Raw genomic sequence first — 27,316 nt, forward strand, 5'->3', positions numbered from 1 at the left:
TTAGTGAGTGCAGCCAGTACATGCTCCCTAGTTGTATTTGGAGGGGTTATGTTTGAGGGTATTTTTGGGGAGATAGTTGGAAGTAAGGGGCAGTAAAGTTGGAACTGAATTTGTCTGCTAAGTTCACTATATTATCAGGCTAAGTAAATGTGGCACCACTAACCACCAGTTCAACACATTACTGTGTGCTGATGTTGAGGTTTCTGACATAGCTGTAGAAGGCTTTATGGTTATCTTTCACCTTGGAGGCTAACTTAACCTCAGACTTGGCTTTGCTTGACCTAATTAGCCCTCTAATTTGCCTATTTACTTTGATGAGAGAGTTTATATCTTTATAGGAGTTATCCTTCCTGGTTTTTGCCATAATTTATTTTGCTTTTGTTGTATCCATCCATCCATAGCTCCTTTTCCCATTTTTACATAGTAAGTCGGGGTATCACTTTAACAGTGACAATCATCTAGAGCCAAGGTTCACACCACTGGGTAACTAGTCCTGCTGTGGCTGTTCTCCCATACCACACATTTGTATGCACACTCACACCTATGGCCAATTTAGAAGGTTCAGTCCACCTACTGCATTTCTTTCTGATTAATTTTGATGCCACCAGTGCAGTTTGTTTCTGGGGCTAGTCCTGGGCTTGCTTCCTGTAGGTAAAGAAGCCTTTATGCAGCCATTGACATGGTTGTACAGAGTTTCTGAGAACAATTCAGTATAGGCTGTTTTGTTCTCAGGGTTTGGAGTAGCGCTGAATTTTGACAAACCATCACTTAATAATAGGTAATTTGCCTTGGAACTTTTCTTAACTGTTACTTGTTTTAATGGGATTACAGAGTTGATTTTAATTTTGGCAGATATGGTTTATGGTCAGACCTTAACAGGGATGACAAGACATTGGGGGGGGGGGGTGCAATGTTCTTCCATATTTGTGAGTGTGAGGTCCAGTATGTTGGAGCCTCTAGTGGGCATTTTCACTGTTTGGTCAAGCATGTTTGTATTTATGAAGTCCAGAGATCTCTGCCTGCAGATTTGAGGCCATGTAGGATTCTCAGTCTATAGAGGGGTAATTAAAGTCTCCTATGAGTAGAGTGTTAAGGTGGATTTTAAGTGTCTACAGTAGGTCCAAGTATGCATTGTGAGCATCTTGTGACATGGAGGGTGACCTGTAGCTGGCTAGAATATGGTACAGGATGTTGTCTTTGGTGAGCTTCACATGGAGGAACTCCAGCATGTCATCCTGGCTTGACCACCCTAGAGGTGTGCTTGTTGTTTATGTATATTGAGACACCTCCTCCTTTAGCCCTTGTCTGTGCATCTGCTGCTTTAAAACATGTCTTGGTAACTGGTTAGATATCTATATTCTTGAGTATGAGGAGGGCTTGGAGGGAGTGTAGTTTTATTTTATTTTATTTTTTTTAGGCTCCTAACTATGAGGTTCAGTTGAGTTGATTTTGCTGTGTCAGTAGGTTTGTCAGTTTGGCATCCCCTAAAAAAGGCACTATGGGGTTTACAAAGCTTTAGCCAATATTCCAAAGCATACAGGGGAAAGCTGCAGATCATCCTTGAGAAAACAACATGGTCTGTTGACCATGTCCTCTCAAGCTGACAAATACTGGATCCCCTTAGAATGACACCAGAAAGGCAGCCAGTTCTTGAAATTATTTTTTGCTCATATTGTGGCATCATCCTCGGTGATAGTAATATATTGCTGAATGCTAGGCTCATACCAGCCTGAAAAACATCATCAAAAAGCTCCAGTGTCTCTCTTCAAATAGCCCAGGGAGATACATCTCAGGTCATTTACACCTACATGGATTATGATGGAATCATACTGGCACCTGTGGTGTAATGACGTGAGTGTATGCATGCGTGATTTGGTGGAGCATGGCTCTAGATAAACAACTAACAGTCATCTTCTCCTTGTTCAACCTGGTTAGAGGTGCATCAGTATATCTTCCAATGGACTCCCCTATGGCGAGAGTCCCGGGAGGTGTGTTTACTTGCCTTAGGAGCTTAATGTTTGGGGCACCAATGAAAGTGACCATATCTGTGGTGCTAGATGTTTTTTCTGAGTTTCTTTGGCCTTGCTGAGGCATAGCTTTGGCAATGGCTGGTCTAGGCAATCTTTGCTGTTTAAGAAGATTGCTTTTAAGTGCCTCAGCATACGTTAGTCTATGTGTGTTGTGTGCTATGTGTGGTGGGTGTTGTGTGCATGGATTCAACAACCTAGCGTGTACTTGTATGTGAGAGTTTAGCCTCCAGTGTTATTGTGTAAGTACACCTTTCACATACCGTGGTTGTCAGTAAACATGAGACAATTTACTACTTGTCTCAAGATGCCCATGTCCACCAAGGTGGCTACAGAGAAGTTAGGAAATTGCATATCCATACTGTCCTGTTCTTTGATTTGTGAGCTTCAAAGGAATGGTATATTGGGGTTACAATCCAAAACCTGATTTGTGAGCTGCAAGGGGGTGGTGTACTGGGGTTATGATCACAGACCTGATTATAATTCTTTTTAGTCCATGGACATTTACAGGAGCACTAAGAATTTTACCAACTTTCAAATGTAGTAAAACACTTTAGCATCTATGTGACAAACTGCAGGTAGAAAAGAAGTGCCCCTTGGTAGAACTAATGGCTTTTTAAAGAGCTACTAGATGCTTCATTCTGCCACACTTACTGTTTATAAGTGTGGCAGTGGGAAGTTCTGACAGCTTTTAAAAGCTCTTTTATCTTCTTCTGCTGTTCTTTGTCAGCTAGCACTGTTTGTTTTAGTCTCTAGCAAAAAGACTGATCTTAACAGCATTTGGTGTCTTTCGTTAAGCAAAAATAAAGGTCTCACATGACAGAAGCAGTTCACAAGTGTGTCTTTTCACCAGGTTCACGGTATGGTCACTTCAGTCCATGCATTAAGCACTACATAAATGTTAACTTAAGTGTCTCATGCGTTCTTGCATGTCAGCTGCTTTGGTTATTTTATCATTGACTGTACCTACAGTTACATCTGAATTTGGGACAGTCCCTTCCACCTAACATTCTTGTTTTTAAAAAATACGTTAATCAAACAAAAATTCAGAAACTTTCACCTGTTACTTACAGGGGAATATCGTAGCACCATGAAAAGATATGAACGGTACAATCAACAAGTAGGTGTAATGTGAAGTTAAATACCTCACCTGGGTTATTTCTGAACAGTTTAGATGATTATGTGATGGACGGTATTTTATTATACTAAGAAAACTATGGCATACTTTCATTGCACTTTTGGTGTATATCCTAAAGCCTACCAATACTATACCTGTTACGGTAAAAGGAAATTCACAGTACCACCCTGTACCACAGCAAAATCACAGAATTCAATCTATGTTGCACTAGCTGATGAATAACTGATTTAACAGTGAGCAAACAATTACACATAAATAATTATTGTAATTATGCCAAGACCTGTTAATATCTCTGTAATTATTGTAGATATACCCCTATTATCAGTGGGGCTTTTCTTCATGCTGATCCGAGCTTCAGCTTGTTACAAAACAACTTTGTTGGGATATAGGAAGCTGCTAGGCATGCCGTCACTGGGACCGTAAGATGTCTAGCCCTTAAACACCTTTAAGGAAACTACAGTAATACTCACCTTCTTTCTGTTGCAGGATTATACAGGTAATCACTAGGATGAATTTGTGGCTACTGGAGCATTCATTTAAGTTGCCTGTGAAGACCATAGTAGCTGTGTTCAGGAAGTTAGTTCCATAAGTGGGGAATGGATTGGATTACAAACCTAACTCTCCAGTGAGGTTTGTTAATGCGCTGACATAAATTAAGATCTATTTATTTAGCATTTGTTTACTGGGAAAGTCTGACTTGGAATGAAGCCAATTTTCACTGGAGGCCTCGGGAGAAGCACTCCAGATGCATTTCTTTCTAATGTGGAAGGAAACCAGAGTACCCAGAGAAAACCCACTGAAAGTAGGGAGGACATGCAGGCTCCACACAGAAGGCACCCCAGCTGAGAATTGAACAAGAGAACCTCTTGCTGTGAGGTGACAACTCTACAACTGCACCACTGCGCCGCCATCTATCATATGGATGTTTGAGATGCCACTACTTCTGCTATGATAATCAAGGTCAAACAGGGCTAGTTCCTTCATTGCACAGAAGGGCATATATAAGTCACTGTAAGGGATCTGTTAAGCCACAGAACACAAGACAAGTCAAGCTGTCAGGACAGCCGAGAGCTTTATGACCAATCATGAGCATTAAAAGAGCAAAGCAAGAAGTAAAGCAAGAAGGGAAACAACAGTCACAATGAAGTCAAAAGAAAGTACCGTCACATGGTAAAACAAAAAACACAGCAATGTCATATGAGCTATTTTGCATGGGAACAGAAATGCAATTAGAAGAATCCAGCTGGCTGTATTCAGAACTACATAAATACCTCCTCATCCCATTTGTCAGTCCTTTGGTTAGACATCTGTTCTGCTTGGGAAGGTCCTGATAGACATGGGGGGCAAGCACAACTTAGAAAATTGCACTAAAAAAACAGTAACACTTGAAAAGTATTGTTTGGAAATACATGATATTACATAATGCTCGTGCTGACACTGCATATAGAAGTGTTAGCCACTGGGGATCAACCAGATTAGAATGTAACAGTAAAGATTAGAATGCAACAGTAAAGATAAAAAAACAAACATTTGTTTTTAATTTTCAGTGAAACAGTATGCATTTTCATATGTTTAGATAAAGATACAGCAATCAGGGAATTTAGTAACAATGATAGTGCATCTTTAACTGCTATACCAAAGTTAGTTTAGTCATTTGTTTTAAGGAGCATACCTAGGGGCTCCAGGTACAATTGGGACACAGAGGCTAGTACATGTATTTTGAAGGCATGATTACAGGATTCCAGAACTAGCACTGTAGGTAAAATTGGGTTATAGATTATTGTGCAATCCCATTTTCTGTCTGTAGGTGTCATTGTGTGAAATTATGTAACAGCAGCTAGTCACACATTTGCTATGAACGGTAAAACTGCATTTGAGGGTGTTACCTAATCTCTTTTGCAGGACATTGGCAAGCAACAGTACATTAAGGATCTCCCAGGATGCCTCAGCCCATTTGAGAAGCTTCTCCAGAAGAATCGCAATGGAAGTAGTTTCATAGTTGGAGATAAGGTAAGAATATGCATCAGGAATCAGTTGTGTCTCCTGAGTATGTCAGAAGCTATCAACTTTCTTGTTAAAACAGAGTTTTGCAGTATGTCTATGCCTAACCCTAATCTATGATGACAGAGAGAAAGTAGATCAGTTTTATCAAGGCAATGTAATCCTCTGATTCTGGCTATTATTTATAAATGGCTCCTGCATTCAAACACTAGAAAGCAGTCAGGAAGATATTATCTTTAAATGTGATTGTGACCCCCCTGCACTGGCCCAGTAATCAAGGAGCCTCAGTCCTCACTACTAACAACAGTGAGGGACGTGCACATTGGGAGGATGACAAGCACAATTTCCCTTAAGAGCACATAGAGATCACAGTCAGTCTGGGGCTGGTTTCTCCCTCTCTCTCTCTCCAGATCCCCAATAAGACTCCCCACTGGCACAGCTATAGGGTTCAGATCTCAGCTGAGTGGTCAAGCCAAATCCTCTAGCACCCTCTCTGTCTAACCAGTGCTTTGTGTCCCTTCCCAAGTAGCTGACACACACACACACACACACACACACACACACACACACACACACACACACACACACACACACACACACACACGCACTTTGAGATTTGATTTATTTGCAAACACACAGACACTCCTGGAGAAGGCTGGCACAGGTTCTCTAGCTATGCCCCCTTCTGCCCAGACTATAAGGTAGTAATCACTGCCACCAACCACCGTTACCTATCAGCTAATATAAGGCGCTTACCAAAGGGTGACCAATTCTACTGTGTAATGTTACTGTTATCCAAATGGTAAGTGTGACTAGACTTTTAAGGCTATTTAAGAGTGGCCTGTCCAGAGTCACCAAATACATATGCAAGTATGCTAAGAGCTTAAATATCTCTAACAAACCAGCAACAATTAAAAGGTTTAAATATATTTAATAATAAATAATAAAAGAACAAGACAATACTTAACTTGGCACAGTGACAACAGAGTTCAGAATCACAGGAAATATTTTAAAACAACATTGCAGGACAGTCTCACAAAAAAACAGAAACATCTAAACTAATCTTACTGTATTCCTATCTATCTCTAAGAGAAATACTATGATCTAAGTCTTACTTACAGAGCAAAACGCAAGCAGAAATGCTGGGTGAATGTTTCTAGGTCCAAAGACAAATACAAAATGCACTGATTTTCTCTCTGAGATAGTTCTTAAATTACTATCAAACATTTATGCTGGCTCATCTCAGATTACATAATTTTTGTCACCTCTGCCTTAGTTTCCAGGTCAATAAGAACTTAAAATTTAACATATGTCTGTGAAAAATACTTCTCTCTCAAATGTACAGCTGCTAGGAAGCCACAAAGCAATACAAAAACAGTTTACATGTGAAACCTAGTAATTATCTCTGTCTCAAGACAATAGAAAGATACCCCTAGCACTAGACATCCTGTCTCTTAGCTGAGATAAACTAACAGGGAGGTCACACACTTGGATTTGGATAACTTTATAGCACATTGTAAAACTCTTTACTTATTTTCTTAGAGTTTGCAAGTTAACTCTGTATATTCTAGCCTTTACCATCAACACATACATTTGCATAGGTATGTAGTTTATAGACATTTCTGCTCTTTTCCAGCAGAGTGCATTGTGGTTACATTCTTGAAGTTCAGTGCATAACATATAGTTTTCTTACATTTGTAAGACAAGCATACAAATCATATTACTATTCACAAATGACATAGAATTATTTACAAAATTCTAGCTGGCTGGGCTGGCAGCCTTCACAACCCCCCCCCCCCCTGAAAACTCAAACTAGTTTTTCAAGTAACCCTTGAGAAACATTGCTTGAGAGGATTGAGCCTATTTGGGAATAACTTACCCCATTCCCTGTCTTGAGAGCCCATCTGCATTGACATTGCTAACCGCACTGGAGTACTGCACTGCCATATCATATGCTTGCAATCCTAGGCTCCACCTTTGTAACTTGGCATTTTGCTGGCTGGCTCGATGTAACTATGTTAGGGGATTCTGATCTGCAACTGCAGTGAATTTTCTTCCATACAGATAAGGCTGAAGTTTCTGCAGTGTCCATACTATGGCTAGACATTCCTTTTCTACAGCTGCATAGCATTCCTCTCTGGGTTGGAGCCTATGACTGAGATAAACTACTGGATGCTCTTCTCCCTCTGAAGAAATCTGGCTAAGTACAGCCCCTACATCATGGTTCGAAGCATCCACCTGCACAACAAATTATTTGCTGTAATCTGGGCTCGCTAACAAAGTGGGTCCTCCCAAAGCTCCTTTAAGCTTCTGGACCTGCTCACATGCTGGGGTCCACACTACCTTATCTAGCCTGTTTTTCCTTGTCAGGTCTGTGAGGGGAGCAGCTATGGTGCTATAACTGGGGACAAACTTTCTTTAGTACCTTGCTGTCCCTAAAAATGCCCTCACCTGCTTTTTGGCAACAGGTGTTACCCACACCTGAATGGCTCCCACTTTGGCCAGTTCTGGCCTGATCTTACCACTCTCCACTCTATGTCCCAGGTAGGAGACCTCTGCCATACCCACCTGACATTTGCTGGGCTTAATGGTCAACCCTGCCCTCTGTAGTCTGCTCAGCACCTTCCTGACATGCTGAAAGTGCTGTTGCAGGAATTGCTGAAGATGGCAATATCATCTAGGTAAGCAAGGGATAAATCACATGCTCCTGCTAGGATAAAATCCACCAGCCTCTGGAAAGTCACTGGGGCATTTTTCATCCCAAAGGGCATCTTTGTGAACTCATACAATCCAAAAGGAGTCACAAAGGCTGAACTCTCTCTAGCATTGGGAGTCAAGGGCACCGGCCAGTAACCCTTGGTAAGATCAATGGTGGTAGGATACTTAGCCTCACCCAGCTGCTCTAGGGCTTCTTCTTTCCTAGGCATGGGGCAAGCATCTGACTCTGTGTGACTATTTAATTTCCTGTAGTCCACACAGAACCTGGTGCTGCCACCCTTCTTTGGTACCAGCACCACTGGGGAGGCCCAGGAACTGTTGGACTCCTGAATTACCCCTAGTTCCAACATTTCCTGTATCTCCTCCCTCAGAGTCTGTTTGACTCTCTTAGGCACCCTATAAGGGGCCTGCCTAATAGGCCTTTGGGGACCTGTATCGATATGGTGCTGCACCAGGTAGGTGCATCCTGGTTTCCCAGTGAACATGTCCTCAAACTCCTGTAACACTGCTCAGATTTCTTGAACTTGGGTAGGGGATAGCTGCTGGGACATTGCTACCCCTTCCACTGAGGTGTCAGTCCGAGCCTCATCAGTCACCAATGCTCCCTGAGACTCCTCCTGCAATCCACTGCAAATACTCAGCACAATGGCCTCCCTATCATGGGAAGGTTTCATCATGTTAACATGGTACAATTTGTCCCCCTGCCTCCTGCCTAGCAGTTCTACCATGTAGTTAACATCACTGACCTTCCTTACCACCATGTAGGGTCCTTCCCAAGCTGCCTGCAGCTTGTTGTGTCTGACAGGAATGAGAACCATCACCTGCTGCCCTACAGCATACTCTCTAGCTCAAGCTTTCCTGTCATACCAGACCTTTTTCTGCTGTTGGGTTTCTGCCAGACTCTCCTTGGCCAAGCCCATGAGTTCCCTGAGCCTTGTCCTGAGGTTTAGGACATATGCCACAACAGACTCCTTGTGCGATTTACACTCATCCTCCCACTCAGCTCGAATTAAATCTAGAGGTCCCCTCACCATATGCCCATACAGCAACTCAAAGAGTGAAAAACCTGTGGATTCCTGGGGAACCTCTCTGTAAGCAAACAACAGATGGGGCAAGTATTTGTCCCAATCCCTCTTAAACTGGTCTGAAAATGCCTGTAGCATTGTCTTGAGTGTAGAGTTTAACCTCTTAACAAGACCATTAGTCTGGGGATGGTAGGGGGTGGTTTTTAGGTGCTTCACCCCACAGTACTGCCACAGTCAAGCCAGCAGGTCTGACAAGAAATTGGCATCTCTGTCAGTCAGTATTTCTTTTGGGAAATCTACTATGCTGAAAATCCCTAACAAAGCATTTGCCACATTTTCTGCCTCAGTGGAGGACAGAGACACTGCTTCAGGGTATCTTATAGCATAATCTACTACCACTAGGATATACGTTTCCCTGTGGAACTTGGGATACTCAGAGGCCCCACAATATCCATAGCTATCCTCTGAAATGGGTCCTCAATCACAGGCAAAGGCATCAAAGGAGCTTTCACCTTGTCTCCTGCCTTGCCTACCTTTTGGCACTGCTCAAAGGTCTTCCAGTACCGTGTTACATCTCTGGAAATCCCAGGCCAATAAAAGTTCTGCATAATACATATCTTTGTACATTTTATGCGCATATGACCTGCAAAGGGAAAATCATGGGCTATGGCTAGAAGTGCCAGATGGTAGGTTCTGGGCACTGCCAACTGCTGTGTTCTCTCACACTCTAATCCTCCCTCAGGGGTCCACTCTCTAAACAGTAACTCTTTGTCCCAGTATACAGTTTCCCCTTTCCCTTGAGAATCAGGTGCCTCACTAGCTTTCTCTCTCGGGCCTTGTAATGTAGGGTCTGAGAGCTGAGCATGTCTCAACTCTCCCTTTGTAACCCTTTCCATCTCCCTTTCCACAGGAAGTCTGGTATCCTCTGGCAGTGGTGCCTCACTGTCAGCCTGAGTACTACTACTCACCTCTGCCCTTGCAGTCATTCTGTCCAAGGGATCATCAGTACTCACAAGCAGCTCTGGCTCACAGTCAGTCTTAATGCTACAGGGTAACACCCTCCTGGAAGTAACCACCTCACCAGTCTTGGCTGCAAGTGTGTGGTCTGTCTGGGTCTCCCCCAGACTACCAGACCCACATGCTTGTCTCCAAGCCTGACTGCATGTAACTGCATGAACACATGGTACTGCATTATCAAAATCCTTCCCTATCAGGACATCTGCAGCTTGGTAGTTTGGTATCCTTGATGTCTTGAGACAACTTACTGTTGGCATTTTGTCATTCCCATTTACTGGCTCTTCCACCTTTTGTTCCCCACCTTGCCTCTGTGGACATCTATATGCTACATAGCCCCACTGGCTACATTTAAAACATTTAACCCTAGGTCCTGGACATGTATCTGGACTAGTGGTTTTCCCTGCTACTGGCAGATTCTGTTGGGGCAGTTTGGGTTGCCCACCATGGGTTCCCTTAGACCCATGAGCAGCACTGGGTTTCCTTTTCCTGTGTAGTGATGACCTGCTTGCTAGGTATAAGTCTCCATTCTTCCCCATCTCATCTATAGTAAGGCATTGTCTATCAGCTAACCAGATTCTGATGACATCAGGCAAAGTGCTAAGGGCTTGTTACCTCACCAAAAGGTCTGCCAGCCCTTCAAAAGTGGTGACCTGACATCCACTCACCCACCTATGAAAATAAGTGCTTAGTTCAGCAACATATTCACACACACCTTCATCTGTCTTGTGTCTATGCTCACAAAACCTTTTCCTATAAGCTTCAGGTGTTAATTTAAAGAATTCTACCAAACAATTCTTTACAACATTATAATTTAATCAATCATTATCGGACAGTTTGGACAGAACAGTTACAGCTTTACCATGGAGTAAGGTGTTCGGGAACCATACCCAGAGCCTTGGTCAACATCATACTGTTTACATACCCTCTCAAATATATGAATGAAGCTATCAAAATTATCCCCTTCTGTAAATTGTGGAAGAAATTTACTGGCCTTTGTTGCTTCTGGGGTTCAGTTACTCCCTTCCCCATTACCTCCATGACTCTGGCAAAGAGTCAGCATCTCCTTTTCATGTTGCCTCTGCCTCTCCTTCTCCTCAGCTTCCAGATGTCTCAGTCTCTTTACTGCTTCTATTATCAAATGCTTGGAGTTGGAACTCAAGTCTCTTTAACTCCAGATGGATTTTTAAGTTCTCTGTGGAAAGGTTGAGCTGTCCATTTTCTGAGAGCTGTACATCTTCATGGCCAGTCTGATCATCCTCCTGGTTGCTATTCTCTGATGCAGTTGTAACCAAAGCTGTAATCATGTCTGCTTTAGTCAGGTTTCCATGCACCAGTCCTTTAGCCTGGCACATCTCAGTCAACTGGCTCATTGTCAGCTTGCCATACTCCTCTGCTGACATGCTTGCCTACTCTCCCTGACTAACTAAGCTAACAAAAGAAATAAAACAAGTGTGATATGAACTCTGAATGTTCACTGTGTGGCTGATTTAGAGTACAGACACCTTCAGTGATCACTGTATACAGGCTACAGGAATTCAATATCCACACCACTACAAGCCAAATAATATGTGATGTGGCTATCTCACCACTATCAACCAATTAATATGTGACATGGCTATCCCACCACTGCCAAACAATTAATATGCGACACCCCTGCACTGGCCCAGTAATCAAGGAGCCTCAATCCTCACCACTAACACCAGTGAGGGACGTGCACATTAGGAGGATGACAAGTACACATGCAGTAAAGTATAATTTCCCTTAAGAGCACACAGAGATCACAGTCAGTCTGGGGCTGGTTTCTCCCTCCCTCTCTCTCCAGATCCCCAATAAGACTCCCCACTGGCACAGCTATAGGGTTCAGATCTCAGACGAGTGGTCAAGCCAAATCCACCAGCACCCTCTCTGTCCAACCAGTGCTTCGTGTCCCTGCCCAAGTAGCTGACACACATACATACACACACACACACACACACACACACACACACACACACACACACACACACACACACACACACACACACACACACACACACACACATACACACACACACACTTTGCAATCTGATTTATTTGCAAACATGCAAACACTCCTGGGGAAGGCTGGCACAAGTTCTCTAGCTATGCCTCCTTCTGCCCAGACTATAAGGTAGTAATCACTGCCACTAACCACCCTTACTTATCAGCTATTATAAGGCCCTTACCAAAGGGTGACTAATTTCCATCTATATTACATAATGGAACTGTTAAAAGTTCGATCGTTACATGGTCGACACCATATGATCGAACTTTGAAAAGTTTGAAAATGTAATAAAAAAATAAACCAAAGAAAAACCTACCTGAACAGTTTAAGCAGGGGGTCAAGCCCCCCCTGCACCCCCCACAACCCCACTCTTTAAATATACCAACTCCAAGATTGCACTGCAGTGCAGAAAGGGAAATGTTCCCATTCCACACTTTACGGCGATCCCTGTTGAAACGTTCAAACTTTTAAAAGTTCGATCAATATGGTGTTGACCATATGACATTCGAACTTTTAAAAGTTTGACATCGTGATAGAGACCCACCAATTTTACTGTGTAATGTTACCGTTATCCAAATGATAAGTTTGTCCAAACTTTTAAGGCTATTTAAGAGTGGCCTGTACAGAGTCACCAAATACATATGCAAGTACTCTCAGAGCTTAAATATCTCTAACAAACTAGCCACAATTAAAAGGTTTAAATATATTTAATAATAAATAATAAAAGAACAAGGCAACACTTAATAACTCAGTACAGTGACAACAGAGTTCAGAATCTCAGGAAATAGTTTAAAACATTGCAGGACAGTGTCACATAAATACAGAAAGCATCTAAACTAATCTTACTGTATTCCTATCTATCTCTAAAAGAGATACTGTGATCTAAGTCTTACTTACAGAGCAAAACGCAGGCAGAAGTGCTGGGTGAATGTTTCTAGGTCCAAAGACAAATACAAAATGCACTGATTTTCTCTCTGAGATAGTTCTTAAGTTACTATCAAACATTTATGCTGGGTCATCTCAGATTACATCATTCTTGTCACCTCTGCCTTAGTTTCCAAGCCAACAGGAACTTAAAATTTAACATGCGTCTGTCAAAAATACTTCTCTCTCAGATGTACAGCTGCTAGGAAGCCACAGAGCAATACAAAAACAGTTTACATGTGAAACCTAGTAATTATCTCTGTCTCAAGACAATAGAAAAAAAAAACCCTAGCACTAGACATCCTGTCTCTTAGCTGAGATCAGCTAATTTTATGGCAAATTGTAATACTCTTTATTTATTTTCTTAGAGTTTGCAAGTTAACTCTGTATATTCCAGCCTTTACCATTAACACATACATTTACACAGACATGTAGTTTATACTCTTTTCCAGCAGGGTGCACTGTGGTTACATTCTTGAAGATCAGTACATAACATAAAGTTTTCTTACATTTGTAAGACAAGCATACAAATCATATTACTATTCACAAATGACATAGAATTATTTACAGAATTCTAGCTAGCTGGGCTAGCAGCCCTCACAATTCTCCCCCCCTTGAAAACTCAAGCTAGTTTTTCAAGTGACCATTGAGAAACATTGCTTGAGAGGGCTGAGCCTATTTGGGAATACCTTACCCTATTTCCTTTCTTGAGAGCCCATCTGGATTGGCATTGCTAACCCCACTGTGTTCCCGCACTGTCATATCATATGCTTGCAACACTAGGCTCCACCTTAGTAACTTGGCATTTTGCTGGCTGTCTCGATGTAACCATGTTAGGGGATTGTGATCTGTAACTACAGTGAATTTTCTTCCATACAGATAAGGCTGAAGTTTCTACAGTGCCCACACAATGGCTAGACATTCCTTTTCTACAGCTGCATAGCATTCCTCCATGGGTTGGAGCCTATGACTGAGATAAACTACTGGGTGTTCTTCTCCCTCTGAAGAAATCTGGCTAAGTACAGCCCCACCCCATGGTTTGAAGCATTCAAACATCTACCTGCACAAAAAATTCCTTGTTGTAATCTGGACTAGCTAACACAGGGGGTCCTCCCAAAGCTCCTTTAAGCTTCCGGACCTGCTCACATGCTGGGTCCATCCTACCTTATCTGTCCTATTTTTCCTTGTCAGGTCTGTGAGGGGAGCAGCTGCAGTGCTATAACTGGGGACAAACTTTCTGTAGCATGCTGATGTCCCTAAAAATGACCTCACCTGCATTTTGGTAACAGGTGCAGGCCATGCCTGAATGACTTCCAATATTCATAAATGACATAGAATTATTTACAAAATTCAATCTGGCTGGGCTGGCAATCTTCATAGTGATCACTTTATTTAACAGAAAAAAAAGCATTTGCAAATTTTCACAGAGATTTTACCCCTTTGCTGTGTTGGTACAACTGTATAGTTTATTATATTAAGTATGGATGGTCTGGGGATTGAATCCCTCCATCACAAAACAATGTTTTATATATATATATATATATATATATATATATATATATATATATATATATATATATATATATATAATTTTAATGAACTAAAGTCTAATCCTTTAAACAGATACTGTAGGCCGTGGATGAAGCTATGTAGAGAAAACCACCATAGTCAGGAATAGCAGTCTATCTGCAGCTGTTGTTGTCGGAAATATTTCCATTTGTATTTTAGCTACTTTTTTGTGCATTTATTTTCTTCTGATCCATTCATTGAGTCTGTCAATCCCAATTAGCCAATGAACCTGTTTTCCCCATTGTAGACACCCCTACAGCCCATTCATTAGATTTGAGCAAGATTCAAACAAAGTGGGAGCAGTAGCCATCATCTCTGGGTTTTATGTTAAGTCCTACTATACCCAAATACCCAAAGAGTCTGAAGGAGGGCATAAAAAAGGGCCCCCTGAGGTACATCCATACCTCCATGTGTGAATCCTCTATAGGCCTCACCTTTTATGACAGCAGATTTGGTGTGATCCCCAGTCTTCAGTGGAGATTGTAGCACCAAAAGTGTGCCTGGGCACGAATTCTACAGCCTCCTTGAAAGACAGGCAAATAGGCAAAGCTTTGTTGATCTTCTTCCCTGTTTCCAGCTCCTGTTACACTTGAGACACTAATTGAACTTGAATTACCTGGGTTGTAGGCTTTATTCCTGTATATCAGTGTAGTTGTCATAGTAAGGTCATGTACTTCCACAGACTGAGAAGAGAGTCTGTCTCTTGTGAGACTCATACAGCAGAGGTGTAAAGGCAGATGCTCTGCAGATAGAGAATAAGCTGGCTGATATTTTCATAACTGGACATGTAGACAGTGGTGGCAAGCAGTTATGAAAATAGAAGCACATACACATAAATAACTGGATGCAGGTGGTCAGAACACAGATTTGTGTTAGATGATTATGCAGGCAAGCAGAGATACAGACACATAGGTTGATATATGTAGGTAAATATATGGACAGACAGGCCGATGTTATATGCAGGATGGTGAATAAATAAATGGGCAGATGTGTGGAGTTAATCATTTACATGGGGACATGACTTTTGGGGGTCTCAAAAGCTATATTCCTAACACCTAACTGTTCATAAATTCATAAATAAATAAAGGGTAATAAAGTGGTAATGGCAGCAAATGTGGGAAATTAGAATAAACTGAGAATTGAGATAGAAGGGAAATTGTGGAACAGGTTAACATCTTCAAGTATCTAGGAGGGGTGGTTGAGGAGAAAGAAGATCTGAATGAGAAGGTCAAAACTGGAGTCAGAGAGGCTGCAGCCAACTGTCACGGTGTTTCAGTTGTAGCATATGACAGGAGAATGTCACATAAGCTGAAAATCAGGTGTACAAAACAGTAGTGTAATCAGTACTACTGTATGGTACAGAAACCTGGGCAGTAAAGACAGAGCAGGTGAGGAAAACTAGACCCTGATTGTCACAGGTCTTCTTTCACACATTCTGTGTGGCTCTTTGTTGGATGCACTTGATTCCTCTTGTCTTCGTCTTTTTTGCCCAAATCTTCTTCACCAGATTGCCTTCTGATTTTCTGCATATGTACCCAAACCACTGTAATCTGTATCCTTGATCTTTTCTGCAAATGCAGCTACTCTGGCTTCTGCTCTTATGTCCTCATTTCTTTGTCTGTCCCACAGTGTGCATCCTACTGAGATGGGCCACCATCTTTCCATCTTATTCACTGTAACCTGTGTTCACAAGTGTGCATGCATCCATTTGCTGTACTACTGACTTGTGTTGAGGAGTGAGCATGCATTAATATGCGCCATTAGTAACTTGTATTAAGCATTCATGATACCTATAAAAAGCAAGTTTTAGCCCTTCTGATGATTGCAGATGGCACCCCTTATCTTCCCCCTGTCCACCTTCCCCATGCCAGCCCCAATTGCTCTGTTGTATCTGCACTATGAATACAAGGAGCTCATTCCACATATCCACTACCATTTCTGTTAAAAAATACTTTCACCACTCCATACTAAAGCTGGGTCCTTTTAGCAGGTATTTATGAAATATTCTCCGTGCCCTAATCTTTCTTCCCATCTTTATTATTTCACAACTCCCAGTAATGGTTTGTATACCCATATCATCTCTCTCTTTTCCATCTTGTTTTCCAGAGGAAAATGTCTGTCTTTCAGCCTGTCCTCATATAACTCTGTTAGACTCCTGACCATCATAAGGGCTCTTCGTTGTACAGTCTGCATTAAAGCAGAATCTGTCTTTCCTAAGGGTCTTCAAAACTGTTTACACTTCTCCAGCTGGGGCCTCTTCGATGCACTGTGAACAGGGAGAATCATTTTCTTTTCCCTTAATATGTCCCTTTGAATTATACTGTACAATTTTGATAGCACTAGCTAATCTACTTTCCAGCTGCCCCAAATGAGCCATAGTAATCTGTAACTATCATCCCACGCTGATTTACCTCCCCATATTCTGATGCTGGAACCCCTAGTCTGTACTCTCTGTCTCCAAGATGTCCTCTCACAGGTGTACTACTCTGCATTTGTCTAGATTAAACCTTATATGCCAATCTTGCCACCTTTTCCCTGTCTCCAACAGTCCCTCCCTCCAGTTTGGTGTCATGTTTGTATATGGATAACTGATCAGAGTACAGGGATAATATAAGGTGTTCAGGGTGCTGTCCATGTGTTGGAAGAATAATTAAGTGTTCAAGGTGCTGTCCATGAATATGAATATCGATCTTTTTCTGAATTCTGCTTTCAAGTGGATGTTTAAAGTAGGAAAAAGACCAGAGATGTGTCTTTTATGAGTCACACAGAAATTAAAATTTCCCTATGCTCCAACCCTAGTGTGCTGCTGTGTTTTTAAAGTCAACTGTCTCTCTAGTTCCAAGCTGCTTATGTTAATTTGACCACATATTTCCTTCCCTCTCTTCTTTCATTGAATCTTGTCAGTAAGCACATTATTATTTTGTGAAATTACTCCCTTCAGCTATTTAAATTTATTGGCCATGCCACTGTATTCCATAGATCCAGAACACTAAGTGCCCACCCCTTCCAATTTATCTTGCTCTTTTAAAATTAGTGGCTGTCTTCATAGATAGCTAAAGCTAGAGTTACCCCCTCCTTCATATCTTACAGCTTAGTGCACACTGCAGTTCTTAGGATATTAACCCATTTTTCCATCTTACCTTTAAAATCTGCAACACACACAGTACAAAGCAGACACATTGACCCACATATGCTGATACACTTGAATGTAACCTTCCTAAACTCCAAAGACTTCCTAGATGAAGTACACATAACAAATACCCTCAGCAGCCCCAAAGGCACTGTTTCAAAACAACACCCCCCACATCAAAACATACAGCTACATCTCATGCAGTCTATACTTCTAAGCTCATAAGGCAAGCCACCACACAATCCAGTATTCTAGTCATTGAAGACTCCATTGTGAGACACACTGCTGCCCCTCACAATAGCCTGAGTAAGGAGAAAGTCACATTTATTTGCTTATCAAGGGCCAGTATCTGCCACATTATGCATGCACTCAAGTCATTGGTCCACAAATACCAGTATGAATCAGTCATAGTCCATGTGGGTGTAAATAACCTGAGGTGTACCCCCTAGACTATATGAAGAGAGACATCATGGAGCTCTTGAAATATGTGTCCCAGGTTGGTATGAGCCTAGAATTGAACAGCATTATACCTTCTCCAAGGATGATGTCACAGTATGAACAGAAGATGACTGATTTTAATAACTGGCTTGGTTTCTGGTGTCATTCTAAAGAGGTACAATATTTGTCAGCATGGAAGGAGATGGTCAACAGACCATGCTGCTTTGCAGGTATGGTCTGCACCTCTCCTCTCTAGGCTTTTGAATATTAGATAAAACATTGTCCTCTTCCATAGTGCCTCTTTTAGGCAATGCCAGATGGAAAGTACTTTGGAAATAGCAAATCAAAACCAAGGCATTTCTGCTCAATGCTAGGAGTCTAGTTAAGAAACTCCACTCCCTACAAGCTCTCCTCTCCTTAGAGAATGTTGACATCTGTGCAGTCACTGAGACACGGTTTAAAGCTGTGGAGACCACACCAGCAGTTCAAGGCTATAATGCCTTCCACACATTTAGACCAGCTACTACACAGACAGGGACAAAAGGTGGAGTTGTCTCAATTTACATAAAAAATAAATATACCTCAAGGCTGGTCAAACAGGATGATTCACTTGAGCTTCCCCACATTCAAATCACCATAGACAAAATCCCATACCATTTCCTTGTAAGCTGTGCCCCTCCCTCTTTGACCAAGGAAACCCATGACATGAATTTAAGCTTACTGGATGCACTCACCATCCAACCCAATAATTATTAATGGGTGACTTTAATTACTCCATTATTAACTGGCAATCATATATAACATTAAATGTGCAGGCACAGGAATTCCTGGATTTTGTAAACACAAACTTCCTGGACCACATTGCCAATATGCCGACCAGGGGCACAAACATACTGGATATGGTCCTAACTAATATGGAAGATAGCTGCACATCCCTTGTTGTAATGTCTTCTCTAGTAAGGTGAGACTATAAAATGGTTTCCTTTGAAGTCAAAATACAAACCGGACCTCCAGCTTACCCTGGAATGTTCAGGGACTACGTTAAGGCTAACCTCCTACTATTAAGAGATAACTTGGCAAAATTTTAAGCCCCCTTCACTTTGGGGCAATACAGCAACCTGTGAAAGATGCACTTATATAGCCAAACTGGAAGCAAAGCTCTCTTTACCCAAGACTGGACTAGACAGTCAAGAGGAGAGGGTAAACACTTGCACCACACCACACTCATCACATAGTCCCTCAAAACTTACACCACCAAAACACACACACATAGAAACACAAAATACACACCTACATTTGCAGAGGCTCAATAAAAAATCTGCCCAAGCAACAGGGACTTGCAAAGCAGAAACACAAGCAACCTCCACCCCCCAACACAACCAAAATGACACATAGCCCACAAACTCAGTGTGCCACTCAACCACAACCCATAAGGCATAACAATGTACCCAACACTCTAGTCATAGGTGACTCTATAGTCAGGCAGACTGCTGTTTCACTCACCAGGCTAAACAAGGAGAAAGTTACTGTCAGTTGCCTGTCGGGTGCCAGGATCCACCACATAATGCACGCATTCAGGTCATTCCACAACAAGTACAAATATGACTCTGTCATTGTCCATGTTGGTGTGAATGACCTGAGACATACCTCCCTGGACTACATGAAAAGAGACATGAAGGAGCTGTCCGATCTTGTAGCCCAGTCAGGTATGACCTTAGCCCTGAGTAGCATCATGTCATCACCCAGAATGATACCACAGTACAAGGACAAAATGATTGACTTCAACAATTGGCTAAGCTACTGGTGTCATTCTAAGGGGATCCAGTATCTGTCTGCCTGGGATGACATGATCGACAGACCACGATGCTTTGCCAGAGATGGCCTGCACCCATCGCCCTTGGGATTCCGGATACTGGCTAAGACTCTTGCCACCCCTATAGTGCCTTTTTTAGGTAAGGATCAAATGACAAACTCACCATCGTGACAGGTACAATCAGGCAAAATCTGAGGGTAATGCTACTCAATGCTAGAAGTCTAAACCTCAAAATGCACTCACTCAAAGCACTCCTTAAAATGGAGAACATCGACATCTGTGCAGTGACAGAGACCTGGTTCAAGGCTCCCGAGAGCACCCCTGCATTACCAGGCTATAATTCATACCACACCTTTTGGCCACCTAAACAGAACCGAAACACTAAAGGCAGAGGTGTGTCCATATTCATTAAGGATAGCCACACCTCCAGGCTAGTTGTTCAGCATCATGCATCCGAGATTACCCAAGTGCAACTAACTCTGGGCAAGACTGCAATCCAAATTGTAGCTTGCTACAGATCCCCCACCATGCCCCAGGATTCCCGCTCCTCATTTCTTAATACACTGGAAAATATTAGGGTACAACCTAACACCCTAATAATGGGCAATTTCAACTACCCCACCATTAACTGGGAAAACTACTCATGTACCAACTCTTTTGCTCAATGTTTTTTGGAAGTCATAAATTCCAACACCTTGGATTAACTTATCCACACCTCCACCAGTGGCAGCAATATCCTAGACCTGGTCATTACCAACATGGGCAACCGGTGTTCCACACCAGAGGTCAGTTCCTCGTTGGTCAGATCTGACCACAAGCTAATCACCCTAGACATCCACATCCCACCCCCACCCCCATTAGGGAAACCACTGTAAAAAATTTCTCCAAAGCCAACTTCACGCTTCTTAAGACAGAAGTGGCAAACTTCACGACACCCATGCAGATGGACAATAGAGGTACGACTGCTGAATCCCACACAAATGCACTTTATAAGCACTTACATGAATTGTGCAATCCCTAACAGAACTAAGATGCTATCCTCCAAAAAAAAGGAAGCCAATCTGGTGGTCCCCTGCCATAAACAAACTCTACAGCAGAAGAAAGAAACTGTTGCAAAAAAGAGTAAAATCCCATGATTGGAGGAACTCCCTGGTCAGCCTCAGTAAAAAGCTGAGATCCATCATAAAATCTTCCAAAGCTAGTTACGAAAACAAAATCGCCACTGTTTCTAAAGACAGCCACAAAGCATTCTATAGCTATGTCAAGAATCTCAATGGCAACACTCAGATCTGCTCTGAGTTACAGCACAATGGCACTAAATATACAGAACCAACTGATATTGCCAACATCCTGGCAGATAGGTTCAGTGCTAACTTTACCCCCCTCTCACCCCCTAAAGGGCCCATCTCTATACCGGATGAATGCAAAGTTCCTGTAATCACAAGCTTCACAGGTAAAAACCACACTCTCCAAAGCCAAGAACACAGCATCCATGGGACCTGACAACATCCCAGGCTGCGTTCTACATGAACTACAGAACAAACTGGCACCCCACCTAAGTACCATGTTCAACCATAGCCTTACCTCAGGCTTTGTGCCCACTGAATGCCGCACAGCAATGGTTATCCCACTCCACAAAGAGAGAGCCAACACAAACCCCAGGAACTACTGCCCCATTAGCCTGATGAGCCTAGTCTGCAAGGCTATGGAACGTATCATCATGGAACTCATAAAAAAAAACATTGGTAATCTCCAAACTCTGGACCCCACCCAGTTTGGGTTTGTAAAAGGCAGATCATGTCTTCTAAATCTGATAGACTTCTTTGAAGCAGTCACCAAAGCCATAGACAAGGGTAAGGTGGTTCACACAGTCTATCTAGATCTCGCCAAGGCTTTTGACACCATCCCCCACTCTGGAATTATAGATAAACTCACTAAACTAGGTATAAATCCCTATGTCACAAGATGGGTTGCCAACTGGCTCACTGACAGAACCCACACTGTGAAAGTAACAGACTCCAAATCCGACTTCAGACCAGTGACAAGTGGAGTACCACAGGGTTCATTCCTGGGTCCTCTCCTGTTTGGTTTCTACTTCTCAGAAGTACAGGCTAACACAGAAGGTCTTTGGCTAACAAAGTTCACAGATGACTGCAAACTAGGAGCCATAATTGAAACTCCTAACAATGTGGACATCCTACAAAAGGGCCTCACTGAGACAGATACCTGGTGTCAAAGCCATGGCCTCAAGCTCAATGCCAAAAAGTGCATTGTCATCCCTTTTGGTAAAAACTCTGTACCTATGAACTAGCACATAGGTGGTAATCTACTTAACACAGACAGTGTGATAAGAGACCTTGGGACACAGGTGGACAGTAGTCTCTCCTTTGATAATCACATCGCCACAGTAGTCAGGAAATCCTTCTACATGGCACACCTCATCACAAAAGGTTTCTCATCCAGGAAAAAAGAGGTCATTGTTCCCCTCTACTCATCACTCATTAGACTCATTACAGAGTACAATGCCACTTTTGGTATGTACCTCACAAGACATCTACAACAACTAGATAGGCCACAGAAATACCTCACAAAGAGGATTACCGGCCTCAAACAGATGCCCTACACAGACCGTCTCAAAAAACTCCAGCTTTACTCCATTGCATATCGCCTACTCAGAGGCGATCTCTGCCTACCATACAAAACTATGTCAAACCCAGAGCTGTTGGACATGCTCCACTTAAAGAAATCCCAATTCCTCTGAGCTACACACTCTAGGTACCTAAATCCGGTTACCACAATAAACAGAACATGCTGGAGTGATAGATTCCTGTCCCAGAGACTTCCCATACTCTGGAACAAACTACCTATCTATAGCAAACAAAGCTCCTCATTAGCACTCTTCAAGAAAAATTTTGATGATTGGATGGGAGACAGGAAATTTACTCCAGGATCTCTTCTGTGGCTCTGCTGAACAGGGGCACAGGAAAATAACTTTCTTGGGTGGCGAAAGCCAGGGTACCTTTTTGACTAGGCTTATAGAGGCCCTAAGGCCAATAGCCTAGTACCTACCTGTGAACCTATGAGAACAGTGCTGCCTATGTGGAACTGTTCATAGAAGCCTTAAAAAGGATGTTAATAGCTGCATAGAGGCAGCTGTACCCTCCAGGAAGAAGTAGAGAACTAACTCAAAAAACAAGCCATCCTGGTGAAATCACAACATCAATACGCTGTATAACAGAAGGAAGAAAATCATGGCAAAAAATTAGGAGTTGTAGCACCCAGCAAGATAAAAGCGCTCTCGTCAAATTAAACAAACAACTCAGAGGATAAATGAAGTCTGCCAAAGCCAAATTTGAGGCAAATTTTACCTCCCAGGTTAAGGATAACCACAAGGCATTTTTTAACTATCTCCACAACCTCAAAGGCAATACATAATTGTGTGTAGAGCTCATAGTTAATGGCACCACCTATACTGAGCCAGATGATGTAGCGAACCTACTGGCAGACAAATTTATCTCTAACTTTACCCCTCTCCCTCTTAACCTTCTCTCAGTAAATATCATCAAATATAACTTCCCTTACATTCACTAGGGAACAGGTCCTCAATGCTTTCTCTAAGGCCAAGAATACTGCACCAATGAGCAAATATAATATCCCAGTATGCCATCCAATTAGCATGAAACATGACTTATCAGACCCATACATGGCATTGTCAGACCCCACTCTGATGGACCTCCTGCATATCCACAAAACAAATAGCACCGGAAGTACCCATTCAAAAGACTTAAACCTTGCCTGTGATATAAGTAGGACCTGCTGGAGAGACAGTTATGTATCCCAGAGACTACTCCTTCTCTGGAACAGCCACCCCAACCATGTGAAGCACAGTTCCTACCTAACCCAATTCAAGTGTAACTTGAACAATTGAACAGAGAACAGGAAATTCATCCTTGGTTTGGCACTTATGTCTCTATTGGACAAAGCAGCCTGTAAATGGTTCATTTCTCTGGCCCCTTCTTGTAAATGTTACATCTCCCAAGGTCCTGCTTACACTTATCAAGAGTACCAGAACATGTCAGAGATATGAGATGTGTGGTTAGGCTTAAAAGGCCCTAGTGGTCATTAGCCTAGTATATACTTATAAACATATGAACCAACATACAGTACGTACCAACAGCAGATGGTCATAATGGTGGCCCTGTTAAGGGATAATACTAGATAATCAGGAAGGTGGCCATGGATGTGAATAACAGGAAGTGCCCAGAGTACTTGTCCATGGACAGGATAATATTAGGTGGTTACAGTAATGTTCACAGACAGTGGTAACATTAGATGTTAGGGTGTTGTCTATGGGAAAATACTAGTTTGGTAGCATGTTCTCCACAGATGTAGATAATGGTGGGGGGTCAGATTGCCGTCAATGGATGGGATAGGTTTTTGTGGTCAAGGTGCTATTAGTGGGTAAGAATAACAATAAGTGGTTAAAGTGGCCCACAGAGGGCCAGTGTGTGGCATTCATAAAAGGTTTTGTATGTCCTTGGTGGCATCCCTATATGGAGCAACTTGTTGCTTATCATAGTAGGCTGATGATATGATTCAGAAGTAAGGGATGAGGGTTATAGGACTGGCAATAACACTGACTGGAACAGGGGAGCCAGGCTCTAAAATAAGGCAAAATTAGGCCATCTGATGGGCAGAGTTAAAGTGCTGTATATTTTGTCATCTAATGTGTAGCAACAAGTTCATTTCAAAAAAGAGCAGAGACTATGACATTTGTCATTATGGGACATCTGAGTTGAGAATTTCTAAGGAAGGGTTCTTTTATAAACATTTTTTCCACATCTGGCATTAGCTTGTTACTAGAAACCTCAGAAGGAGACATGATCTTTAGAGATTGCATGCAAAAGGCCAAATCATCACTACCTGACATCTGGTTCTGTTCTCAACTGGCACAGGTGTATGAACAAAAAGGAACCATCCACAGTGGTGTAGACCAGGGTTTGAGAAATGATACAAGTTATTCCAATTTAGAAATGTTTTCAGTGCCTTAGCAACAGCTTAGGACCTCCATATATATATATATATATATATATATATATATATATATATATATATATATATATATATATATATATATATATATATATATATATATTTTTTTTTTTTATATAGATTATATATATATATATATATATATATATATATATATATATATATATATATGAGTCTACTTTACATGGTCGACTTTTTACAAAGTTGAATTTCATATGGCCAAGACCACAGGATCGACTTTTGAAAAGCCAACCATGGGGAACTGCTATGTCTGTACAGTGCGAAATGGGAACATTTCCCTTTTCCACACTGTAGTGGGATCTCCGAGTTGGTATATTTAAGTTATGGGGGTGTGAAGGGGGCTTGCCCCCTGCTAACAGTTTTAAGGTAAGCGTTTGTTGTGTTTTTTTGTGTTTATTTTACATGGTTGGCTTTCCAAAAGTCGATCATATGGTCTTGGCCATATGAAAGCAGACTTTGTGAAAAGTCGACCATGTAATGTCGACCCATATATATATATATATATATATATATATATATATATATATATATATATATATATATATATATATATATATATATATATATATATATATAGGGTTTCACTTCAGAATGTCGAGTTACTGAAAACTCGAACTTCATATGGTCAAGACCATATGATCGAGTTTTCAGAAAATCGAAATTCCAAAGTTAAATAAAAAGAAAAAAGAAAAAAGTCAAACACATTGTTTCTGCAGGGGGGCTACTTAAATATACCAACTCCAAGATTGCTCTACAGTGGGGAAAAAGGAAATCTCCCATTCCGTGCTATATGCAGAAGCCCAGAATGGGAGATTTCCCATTTCCTCGCTATAGTGCGACCATGGAGATGGTATATTTAAGTACAGGGGTGTGGGGGTGCAGGGAGGTTTGCCTCCCTGCAGAAATGATGTATTGGACTATTTTTTTTTTTTAATTTAATCTGCCCCCCACACTCCCCGTAAATTAAATATACCAACTCCAAGATCGCACTACTGTAGAAAAAAGTTAATTTCCTAATGTCACATACCCTGTGGGAGGTTCAGGGGCACTTGACCCCTGCAAAAATATAGTAGAAAGTGTGTTTGTTAGTTAGGTGTTGTTGTAGGTGGAGAGGATCTTATTTACTTGTGCAATGTAATTTTCAGTGTTATGAAGCACACTTTCAGTGTTCTGAATTTTCAATGTTTTGGGTTTTCACTGTTTTGAATTTTCGATGTTATGGTCTCAATGTTATGAAATTCAACGTTATGAAATTACAATGTTATGAAGTCGACATATATACACATATATATATATATATATATATATATATATATATATATATATATATATATATATATATATATATGTGTGTGTGTGTGTGTGTGTGTGTGTGTGTGTGTGTGTGTGTGTGTGTGTGTGTGTGCGTGTGTTTGTGTCATACCTAGGCATCTGGGAATGGAAAGGGATAGTTGAAGATGACATTTTTCTAAATGTGGGATTTTTTTTATACGTTAAATATATAAGCCCACTTGACGCAAGTGTCCCTTTTCAAGGGATGACCCAGGAGCACTCTTTGGTTAGGAAGCTTCCACAGAGTCGCACAGTAGGCAAATGAAGGGTGAGGGAATCTAACAATAGACTATGAGAAGTATGTCATTATCAGTACTTAGCTTTAATTCCCTGTGCTGCCAGACAAAGAAGGCTGAGGAATTCAAAACCTGTATTACAGGAAATAACTTGTTAATAGAGCATAGCCTTAAAATGACATGCTGGAATCATTGTGTGTCTGTGCCACTTCAAAAAAAATAGCACAAACATAAGAAATGTGATGTTCCCTTGCTGACTGGGATGACAGTTAATGACCAGCTAAATGTATGGTTTCACAAAGATCACATTGCTGGATGTCATGTGAATGAAATCAGGTTACCAGCATGCTGCTGTTTTGAACATTATCTTATTAATATCTACTGTACTTGACAGTGACTTGTAATGGGTAATCAGACTATATCCAAATCAGAAGAGAACTTGTAATGTGTAATCAGACTATATCCAAATCAGAAGGGAACTTGTAATGTGTAATCAGACTGTATCCAAATCAGAAGGGAACTTGTAATGTGTAATCAGACTGTATCCAAATCAGAAGGGAACTTGTAATGTGTTATCAGACTGTATCCAAATCAGAAGGGAACTTGTAATGTGTAATCAGACATTATCCAAATGAGAAGGGGAACTTGTAATGTGTAATCAGACTGTATCCAAATCAGAAGGGAACTTGTAATGTGTAATCAGACATTATCCAAATCAGAAGGGAACTTGTAATGTGTAATCAGACATTATCCAAATCAGAAGGGAACTTGTAATGTGTAATCAGACTATATCCAAATCAGAAGGGAACTTGTAATGTGTAATTAGACTATATCCAAATCAGAAGGGAACTT

At 41.5% G+C, this 27,316-nt stretch overlaps 1 protein-coding gene across 1 annotated transcript in view; it reads left to right on the forward strand.

Annotated features, from left to right (window-relative positions):
- LOC122806302 (glutathione S-transferase P-like) overlaps positions 1-27,316 on the forward strand; it is a 116,108-nt gene that overhangs the window by 72,306 nt on the left and 16,486 nt on the right. Inside the window, exon 6 of the mRNA XM_044076613.1 lies at positions 5,068-5,175. Coding sequence (XP_043932548.1) covers positions 5,068-5,175 — 108 coding nt within the window. The remainder of the gene's footprint in view (positions 1-5,067; positions 5,176-27,316) is intronic.

Source organism: Protopterus annectens, chromosome 1.part1, assembly GCF_019279795.1.
Source record: "Protopterus annectens isolate FY-2018-M chromosome 1.part1, PAN1.0, whole genome shotgun sequence".
NCBI classification, from domain to species: Eukaryota; Metazoa; Chordata; order Ceratodontiformes; family Protopteridae; genus Protopterus; species Protopterus annectens.